General features: G+C 38.6%; 1 protein-coding gene across 1 annotated transcript in view; it reads left to right on the top strand.

Moving 5' to 3' along the window:
• The window catches only part of Nrg3 (neuregulin 3), a gene marked incomplete at its 5' end in the record, with an annotated part of 1,028,236 nt that overhangs the window by 984,834 nt on the left and 32,281 nt on the right, over window positions 1–11,121 (top strand). The window contains 2 exons of the mRNA XM_013032069.1: window positions 2,727–2,829; window positions 10,774–10,900. Coding sequence (XP_012887523.1) covers window positions 2,727–2,829; window positions 10,774–10,900 — 230 coding nt within the window. The remainder of the gene's footprint in view (window positions 1–2,726; window positions 2,830–10,773; window positions 10,901–11,121) is intronic.

The raw sequence follows: 11,121 nt of genomic DNA, 5'->3' as shown, positions 1-11,121 counted from the left end.
CACTTGAGCCACAGCACCACTTCCGGCTTTTTTCTTTTTGCTTATGTGGTGCTGAGGAATCGAACCCAGGGCCTTGAGCATGCAAGGCAAGCGCTCTACCACTGAGCCACCTTCCCAGCCCCCAATATTGTTTTGATTTGCATTTTTTTATGACTAGAGAGGTTGAGCATTTCTTCATGTGTCTATTGGCCATTCTTATTTCCTCATCAAAGAAGTTTCTCTTTATGTCTTTAGCCCACTTATTTATGGGGCAGTTGTTTCTTTGAGGATTTGTTGTTGGGGGGTTTAATTTTTTGAGTTCCAAGTATATTTTAGATATGAGACCTGTATCTGGTGCATGACTAGTGAAGATCTTCTCCCAGTCCATGGGTTTTCTATTGATCTTGTTAACTATGTCCTTTACCAGGCAGAAGCTCTGCAGCTTCATAAAATCCCATTTGTCCAACTTTTCTTTGATTTGTTGTGTTTCTGGGTCTCTATTAAGAAAATTTTGGCCTGTGCCAAGGAGACCTAGGGTTTCTCCTATTCCTTCCTGTAATGTTTTCAGGGTGTCTACTTTGAGTGCAAGGTCTTTGATCCATTTGGAGTTGATTCAGGGGCAGGGTGATACATAAGGATCTAGCTTTAGTTTTCTATATGTGAATAACCAGTTTTTCCAGCACCATTTACTGAAGAGGCTGGATTTCTTTCATTCTATTTAGCTCCCTTATCAAAGATTAGGTGACTATAGATCTGTGGGTTCATTTCAGGGTTTTTAATTCTATTCCATTGGTCCTGAGGTCTCTTCTTGTGCCAGTACCAAGCTGTTTTGGTTACTATGGCTTTGTAGTAGAGTTTGAAATTTGGTATTGATAGTCCTCCAGTACTGTTCTTTCTGTTAAGGATCGTTTATGTTTATTGTGACAGTGTTTGCCATAGCTAAGATATGGAACCAACCCAGATGCCCCTCAGTAGATGAATGGATAAAGAAAATGTGGTTTATATAGATACAATGGAATTCTATGCCTCCATCAGAAAGAATGACATTGCCCCATTTGTTAGGAAATGGAAAGACTTGGAAAAAATTATTTTAAGTGAAGTAAGCCAGGCCCAAAGAAACATAGGTCCCATGGTTTCTTTTATTTGCAGTAACTAGTATATGTTGAGGACAAGCAGAAAAGTTCAGATAAGATGATGTTAAATGAAATAGACCCCAAGATAGGGACACAAGTGGTTTTCTTCTTTCTTGCTATTGTTTCTAGTGTATTTATAAGGTACCGTGTGGTTTTTTTTGTTCATTTGTGTATTCCTCCTCAATAGTATAACCCCTGTTTTCACTGTATTTGAGGTTAGTATAATTTGGGGAGGAGAAGGGAAAAATAAAAGTGTTTAAGTAGGGATACAGGTTGACCCATTACAACAATGAGATGTACAAGACACTATGTTGAAAAAAAGAACTTTACAATTTAGATGGGGGGGGGGGGGGGCAGGGAGTATAGTTGAGTAGGTGGGAGGGAAGGGATGGTAGGGGAAAACAAAGGAGGAGGCAATGTACTCATTACCTTGCTCATGTAACTATAACCCTTCTGTGCAGTATTTTCACAACAAAAACTTATTTCAACAATAAAATAAAATATAAAAACAAAAGAATCCCACCAGTAATGATTCAACTTTCTTCCATACTGGCTGCTTTTCCCACATCCCATATATGAAGACCTGAGAGGAGAAGGAGGGAGTGTATGTTAGATATTTTAATAGTGGGGGGACAGGACAAATAACCATTAAAAATTGGAAGTGGGCTGATGGGTGAGAATCTCAGTGATAAACACATCTCTATAATCTTTGATGTCCTTCTTCCCAATCTTCTCCTTCAGTTCTGAACTGCTCAAGGTAGGGATGGATTCATATGTGGATATTTTACTAAATACATAAAAGGGAAAATAACAGAGATGCACGTGAGGGTATTAGCAAGTAAATTCATGACTAAAGTATGTATCATGGTCTCTATGCTGCTGGGCACGACGTGCTGGTGGGATGGGAAGAACCATTTTAGTAGCTCTGTTTTAGAGACAAGACTGGGAGTGTAAATTGCAGTGACTGAAAGTGGAATATTTGTCATATAAGCTACAGCATCCAATCTCGGTAATAGATGCTTAGATGTACTATGTCAGAACATGGCTACTGGGGTATGCTACAGCGTGGGTTAGTAAAACATTCACGTGCATACTGAAATTCTCTTTCATGAGTGTTAATCATAGCTTCAGGAAGTTGAATGGGAGACAGATAGCCAAGGGCCAAAATCAGAATACACAGAAACATCACCACCAAAAAAAGAAAGCTAAACTAAAAGCAATGGTCAGCACAAAACAGTGCAGAAATTTCTTTCTCTAACTCATTTACTTAGGCCCTACCACAATTTCCAAAACCTATATCTCTAACATGTCCTAAAGTCAAAGAATGGCATTTGATAATAAGATTTATAATGGTGATGCACATGTATATATGGGTTTTGCTGTAGCCATGTAGATTGAAGAGGGGGGAAAAGGCAGCTTGTTATTCCAAAGAAGTCTGCAAAGAAATTGAATTATAATAACTTGCTCATGTTCTTCCCCCACCCCTATTCATGATAGGAGCAAACAAAAAAGCTAGCTTTGAAAAACTTCTACCTGCTCAGAAATATAAAGACAGGGATTCTGCTTCTCAGCCCTGCTAGTATCCATTCTAATTCTGTTTTTTCAAATCCACAGAGAGTGAAGGAGTGTATCAAAGGCAGGTGCTGTCGATGTCATGTATCATCTTTGGACTCGTCATCGTGGGCATATTCTGTGCCGCATTCTACTTCAAAAGCAAGTAAGACCATTTCTCTGAAGTGTTAAAAGGTTACTTTCTGAAAGAAAGCATTTTGTCTTTATGTTCTCAGCCTCTGCTCTAAGCAGAAGGATTTCATACAAATGGGACCAGCATGCATCTGAAAATGACTTAGAATGATGGTAGACTGCCGTGCATGTGTGCTGGCATGGGAATGCTTTCATGTGTGGGTGGGCTGGAGGAAAAAAGCCATCATTGGTGCAATAATCATTTGCACCTGTTTATTACCTGTATGCACTAAAGACTCTATCTCTGTCACTCAAAAGCTACTTGTTCTCAACAGGGTTATCCACTGCCAGGAACCTAAGCACAGCTTTTCCTGAAAAACAAAAACAAAAACAAAATGTCCTATGCATTTCCTTTCTTATTCTTTTTTACCAATGTTTACAAAACTTTTAGCCAAATATTAAAAATACTAGGATAAGTACACAGGTTCACCAATTGACTATTGGAATATGCATAACTTTACTGGAAAACCGGGCCTTCTGCTGATGAAGACACTTATTTGTGATTAATGAAGTAGACTTCATGTATGTATAGCTGGGAGCCAGTGGCCTATGATACCTATAATCTAAGCTACTCAAGAGGTCAGAATATGAAGGCTCTTCATTTAAAGCCAGCCTCAGCATAAAAGTCTATGCAACTCCATCTCCAATTAACCAGTAGTGCAAAGCCTGTTTGGAGGCTTGGCTCAAGCAGTAGCGTACCATCTGAACAATCAGGAAGCCCTGCGTTTGAACCCTGTTAATATACCCAAATGCATATACATATACATGCACATGGAAACATTTTTGAGTCTTTATATCTTACCTAAATAAACTCTCATGAAGTTACTTGTGGAAATGATGTAATCTACACTTGAAAAAAAAAACAAATTCTGATTGAAAAATGAGCTGTGTGGATTACCAGCCTTAAAACATTGACAGAGATTTGCTTCCTACCACTTGTATGAAATTCAGGCAAACTTGTAATTGTGTTTTATTGGAACTATATATATTCCAATTATTTGTCCTTCTGAAAATTGATCAGTTCCCAAGACACAGTTTATAATACACATCAGCTTTTAAAGAGCTCTACAATTATACCTGAAGCATTAATAATAGTACCATGGCATGAATACAGAATTAGTAACAATTATTCTACCAATACATTTTAGTAGAGGTTTAGATTTTCATAACAAATGTAAAAAAGAGCATTCCAAAATGCCTTAGGCCTAGTTTCCCCTTTTGTTAATGACTGTGATAAACATCACCATTAATAAAATAATATAAATGCAGTATAAATATAAATACACATATTTATATTTATAAGTATAAATGCAGTATAAAACAGATTTTTGTTTTCCTATTCCAGGGCCTTATCTAACACATCACAGCATCTAAGGTGACACACCTAGGCAGCTCTTGGTGGTGTCAGTCAATACTGTCCAACTCAGAAATATCCTCTGCTAATGTATATTGTATGTTGTGCATTATTGCTACCTGTTTTTCAGCTTTTAGTTTTCTGTTACTTTAAGTACCTGAAATGATAACATGAAGAATTGTTTACTATTTTGGGTCATGAATTTGGAGGTTTCCATCCATGATTGACTGGCCCAGTGGCTTTTGGTTCCACATCATGGTGAGAGGTCCATTCACCCCATGACTCAACATAAAAAGGAAAAGAGGAAAAGGCTGGATCTTACCATCTCCATGAAGGATGTGACCTTCTTAAAATTCCCCCAAGTATCAAACTGGAGACTGTGTATGACTTCAACATACAGGCCTTTGGGGAACAATTAGATTCAAAAATACCAGGTGACACTGAAACTTATTTTCAAATATTAACTTGTTGCCCAATGTTGGTGGCTCACTCCTGTAACCCTAGTTACTAAGAAAAGTCCATGAGACTTTTACCTCCAATTAAACACCGGAAAAACAAAAATTAAAAAAAAAATCAAACTGCTAGAAGTGGAGCTGTAGTTCAAATGGTACAGAGCTAGCTTCGAGCAAACAAGCTCAGGAACAGTGTTTAGGTCCTGAGTTCAAGCCCCAGGACACACACTCGCACACACACACACACACACACACACACACACACACACCACAACTTCTTAAAGAAACAAGGTGAGAAATAGAAAATAGAGAGCTTTGAATCTGAGGAGTTCTAGTTTAAGTCTCATGTTCTACACTATGATCCCAGTGCCTCATTGAGTCTTGCCAAGTCGGGGAGCCTCTCAGAAGGGATTAGAAATTCTTTCTGATAGAATCCTTAAGACTTTGTTTTCTCAGGGAAGTAAGCTGGTTCAATCAGGCATTTGCATTCAGTCAGCCATAGTCCAGTGTCTAGATTCAGATTTTCAGGCTTTCAGTTATGTGTTACTAAGCACATTTTTAAAATCAAATCTTTTTGTTTCAGTTTCTTTTTTGGTAAAATTGAACAAAATCATTGTCTACCTTATGGGATTATGTTAAGAAGCAAATGGGATAATACTCTCATAGGATAATATTTGGTGTAAAACCTATATAAACAAGCAGTCCACATTGGCTCTTGCTATTGCTCTGAATAGAGTTTTCCACTTGAGGACTTTCCACACATACTGGATAGATACACTTTTAAAAGCATTCAACGGAGTCCAGGGAGACTATTAACGCCCACTAGGGTGTTGGAAGGGTCTCCTTGTTAGAACTACATCTGAGAAAGGGATGGTGTATTTAACAATAAGCAAATTACTGTGAAGAAGCAGTTAATCACTTATTTTTAGAGTATAATTTGCAGTTGTATCACATTTAAGGGAAAGGCTGATTATGGTAATCACGTATCAGAACAGCTGGGTAACTAGAGGATTTCTGTCTTTGGAGCTCTCAATCTCTGGGAAACAACTGGGCTCTGAGAACAACATCTGCTCTGGAGCTCAGCAAGGGGTCAGTTTGCTGAATGGCAACAATGTTCAACAGCAGATTCGCCCTGCATAGCTCACCAGAAGCCGCAGAAGGAGGAGCACCCACTAGGGTCCTGCCCATCTGCCTGTCCATGTAGGACATATTTCTACTCAGAAGAGATAAACGAGCCAGGTGTGGTAGTTCATGCCTCTCATCACAGCCCTTTTGGAGGCTGAGGTCCAGAGGACCAGGAGTGAGAGGCCAGCGTGGTTTTCATATTGGGACTCTGTCTTACAGATAAATAAATATATGTACATACATGTACAATGTATGTAACAATAATAATGAAAACTGAAGCCATGTCCACAGGAAACATATTTCTCATCAGAGACCTTGAATGAAATTCTTTGTCTATCATAATTTCCAAGCATTTAATCTACATTGCTCAAAAAATAGGTCAATTTTTAAAACTAATACCTCTATGCTCATTCCCATATTTCTAGTTCACTATCCCAAACCTTGGGAATTAGAAAATAAGCAAATTATCTATAGCTCTTCTCTTGTTTTAATCTACAAAGTCTGATAATAGAACTATTTATATGTGACCATGTCTAGTTTTGGTGGAGGGATCAGGCCTGAACTTAGGGCTTCACACTCACACTTGGATTTTTTTTTGTTTTTGCTCAAGGCTGATGCTCTACTACTTGTACCACATCACTTCCAGATTTTTTACTGGTTAATTGGAGATCAGAGCATGAAGGACTTTTCTGCCTGGCCTGGCTTTGAACTGAGATTCTAAGATTCAGCCTCCTGAGTACTTAGAATTACAGTCATGATCCATCAGCACCCAGATTGAATAATGTTTTTACCTTATTCCTTCAGGATTCTAAATCCTCCAAATAAATTCACTGTACAATGATTATTATTGAATTAAGTTCACCACACATCTATTTGGTATAGTGTAATGTACAGAGATGTCTTTACTAGGGACTTAGCCCAAAGTTTACAATCTTATTATTTATTATGTTCTACTTGGCATACTTGCTCCAATTCTGACACACCTGTTGCTTATTCATTCTTCTGTCATCCTTGGCATTGTCTGCCTTTGCAAAAAAATATACTAGAGCAAAGGTTATAATGAAAACATTAAGATAGTTGACACAGTGAGAAAGAAATGAAGAATGTCTTAGAACTGAAAGGGCCCCTGACATTGTCAACTGAATCCTTCAACAATGGGAAAAGACAGAGAGACAGGCACCAGTGGTTTGCAATTGTACTCTTAGCTACTCAGGAGGCTGAGATCTAAAGATTATGGCTTGAAGCCAGCCTAGAAAGGAAAGTCTATGAGACTCATATCTCCAACTAACCACAAAAATGCCAGAAGTGTAGCTTTGGCTCAAGTGGTGAAGTACCAGCCTTCACCATAAAAAAATGAAGTGAGAACATGAGCCCCTGAGCCCTGAGTTCAATTTCTAGTACTGGTACACACACACACACACACACACACACACACACACACACACAGGATTGGAGGGGGAGAGAAAATTTTAAAAGACAGAAACAAATTCTATTCTCTTCACTCCCAATAAAGCCCATAGTTCCCATATACATATATAATATAAATATTAATTGGCTGTCCAGCCAACATATATCCAATGTCAAGCAGAGTCTCTTAAAGGTTTGCTCTGTTTGCAATGTACATAGGTAAGATATATGAAGTTGCTCTAGGAGATTTCAGTACTTGATTCAACTGGAAAACTAGAATTGGAATAGGGGAAATGTTTCCAGAGGCAGAACCTATGTTGGGTAACTATGAGAACTAGGAAAACAGGGTAGCAAAAAGGAAATTGGGTTCCCAGCAAAATACACACAGAGTGACAGCCTATCTCTTCCTAGAATGTGCTACTTCCTGTGTAAGAAAGATTGGATCTTGAGTATGCTCTGAATCTCTGCCGTCTTCGATTTCAGTAATGGAGGCCTTCGTCTCCACCTTGCTGTGAAGGAATTTACCAGCCTTGTTCACATACCCTATTCTGAGAAAACTCACTTCCAATGACAGGTCAATGTGAAGCTCTGAAGACTAGAACTTTATCCCAAATTAGTGGGTGGAGAAGGGCTCAACCAAGCCAACTTTTAAAATCCTCATGGATTTTTTTTAAAAATCGAGATTCCCCCTAAGAGCATATCCCATTTCTGCTTCCCTATCGGCCTAGTCTTGCTCTTTATTTTCCTACATTTCTGCAAGTGTTGATACCAAAATTATCCCCTTCATCCAAGTCCTATGGGCTATCTCTTATCACAGAGTGTTTTCTCAGGAACTTAACCCATGACGCTACAAATAGTGTCAGCCAATCGGCATGAGATAGCTCCTCCTATTCCTATTAAATATATCTCTTTTTTTAATGGGCTTGGCCAGAAAAATCTTGTACTCAATGGACTATAAGTTTCAATCCTGACTTTGTGGTCAGGTCACATTCCAGATGCCCTGCATACAATCTTGTACACAATCTTGTTTTCCTGAGTGCAACTGTTCTCATAAAAAAAGTCAACAGTAATGACAGCAATACAATCAGTTGCTTGTCTCTCCTCATCCATTTGCTGGGGGTAGAAAAAACAGGAGAATATAGCCTTGTGCTTAGGAAAAAAAGAAGAACAGGAGACATGAGGGCATGAAGGATAGAGAAAGGCAAAGGCATAAAAGTCATTTCTACTGGAACATTATTGTGTCAGGATTTGCATAGGAGAAAGGTAAATTATGAAAGGCGCCAGGAAATAGAGTTAAATATATTAAGAGGGATTATTTCTGTTAAAGTTTGTATTTTCTGAACTTTGAATTATGAGATCGCCAAAGAGATAGTGTCTATTTATTTAATTCGTAGGAAGATAATTGAGTTCTTGCTCAGTGCCAAGTGTCTCCTTTTATTGCTTGGTGATAATTTATGTGGCATCTCCTAATTTCCTGTTGGCTTCAAGACTGAATCCCAGATAAGAGTTGTGGCTCATATGATAAACTTACTTTTAATAAGAGGGTATAGATTAACTGTTAGGAGGTAGATAGATTATTAAAACTGGATTAGACAACTAAGTATGTTGGAGATAAAAACCCTCAAATAATTGAAAAGATAAGAAGTAATAGACAAACAGTTACATCACACTGGTGCCGTAAATCCAAAGGAGGAACTAGAGATTCATCATCTCCAAATCCTCTGGAAAATCCTGGGGACTTGAGAAATGCAATTACTATGATCTTTTCCTTTATCTTGGGCCCAGTGTTCTAATTCCTCTTCAGTATCTTTCCTCTAGACTGAACAGGCTACATGATGAAGAGGAAGAGATGAATGCATTCTGGGTCCTCTGTCATTAAGCAGCTGTGGTATCTGTGGAACATGGCACCAGTGAGCTCCAGGCCTAGAAGAGGAAACTGAGAGACATTTAAGGAAATGCTAGGACAGCAACACTGGTAGATGGCAGGGCCAGAATTCAAATTCCAATCCTTTGAGAAGAGAGCCCGTGTTCTGAGGGGGAAACTGCTTCCCTGACATGTTCCATGGATGGTCAGATGGCTCTATCCTTGATAGTGAATGGAAGGAATAGAGAGCCTGTGTGAGGATGATTGTATAGAATTGTTTTGGAGGCTACTGTGTCCTAGACTGATAAATAATTGCTTTGAAAGTCCTGGGGGAAAAGCAGCTAACCAGGCTCTTGTTTGTTCTACCCTTCTGAAATATGCATGGAATGACCCAAGCCTAGTCACTCACCAGGTACATGTGGGATTACCTGGAGTCCAAACACAAACAAACAAGCCAAAAACGAACAACAATCTCAGCTTCCCCACTGAAAAGCTGAGGGAGGATTTATATATGCTTGTGGCTTGATACTTCTGCAGGGCCATTCTGAATATAGAAAAGGTAGTCAGATTGTTCAGCTCTGGTGTTGAGTGAGTATGTGACTCTAAAGTGATTTAACTTTTTGTTTCTTAATTTACTCATCTATTGAGTGGGTGTGATGGATGATCTCCTGACATAGAACAATTGGAAAGAATTAATGAGTTAGTACACATCAAATGGCATATGGTATTATATTATGTGATCATTATCTCTTTAAAGGGGTAACTACTTTATACATCTATTTAAATTCTAAAATTAAAAAAATAAGATAGAATAAAAAAAGGTAACTATGTTTGGCCAAGAGCCTGATGACTCATGCCTATAATCCTCATTACTCAAGAGATAGAAATTAAGAGGATCATGGTTCAATGCCAATGTTGAACATTTCACAAGACTCACTCTATCTGCATGGAAAGAGCTGAGTGTAGTTCATACCTGCCATTCCAGCTATGTGGGAAGAATAAATAGGACAGTTCTGAACAAAGTCAAGAGATTCTACCTCAACCAGTAGCTGGATATTATGTGCCTGTCATGCCATGTATATGGAAGGCTGAGATCAAAAGGGTTGTGGTGCCAGGCCTGTGTGGGCAAAAAAGCTTGCAAGATTTTATCTCAGCAGAAAATACTACTGCAATGGCTTGCTATCCTAGCTACACAGGACGCATAAAGAAGGTACTACCATCCAGCTCCAGCAAACAGCAAGATTCCATCTAAAAAGAAAATTCAGAGCTTCTATAGGTGCTATGCATATTTCAATTGTAAAAGACATAAACGCACCTTTACAAATATGTTATGTATGCCTCCCAGACCGAAGCTTCTTTTAGTCATTTCTTTTAGTCACTTCTCCATTTTTTCACAGCATGTCTAACTCTTTGTAGTTGAGTACTTAGAACCCAGAGCCTCTTGCATTCGTGGAGGTCAAGAAGATGATAGATTCTTGGCTGCCTTTGTAGCACCATTGACTATGAACCTATGGATCATCTTAAACAATTATCAGGACTCTTCAAGTTCAAAGTGTTTCTTGATGTGGTTGCAAATGACAGAAGGACTTTCTTTGCTTAACTGAGTATATCTAGCTTTAGCGAATGGCAGATATAGACTCTGGGGATGAATGAACCTCAAGAATTAAAAATACAGTAAATGTACACCGATACTTATGCACACATTCATTTCTGCAGGAAGCAAGCTAAACAAATCCAAGAGCAGCTGAAAGAGTCACAGAATGGTAAAAACTACAGTCTCAAAGTATCCAGCACAATGTCAAAGTCAGAGAGCTTGGTGAAGAGCCACGTCCAGCTGCAAAATGTGAGTTGCATGCCTCCACATCTCCGGTAGCCCAGCATAGAGCAGGATTAAAGGGTGGTGGGGGTGGGGAGAAAGCCTGGGATTAGACCTGTATATGTATTATATTATGATATATATTATATATTGTGTATATATATATATATATATATATATATGGGCTTAAATCATGTTGCAGTTTATTGTGTGCATGTGTCAATGCAATATTTGTACACATGGTTAGA

The sequence above is a fragment of the Dipodomys ordii genome, unplaced genomic scaffold, assembly GCF_000151885.1.
Source record: "Dipodomys ordii isolate 6190 unplaced genomic scaffold, Dord_2.0 Scaffold148, whole genome shotgun sequence".
Classification (NCBI taxonomy): domain Eukaryota; kingdom Metazoa; phylum Chordata; class Mammalia; order Rodentia; family Heteromyidae; genus Dipodomys; species Dipodomys ordii.
This window is presented reverse-complemented; position numbering and strand designations above follow the sequence as displayed.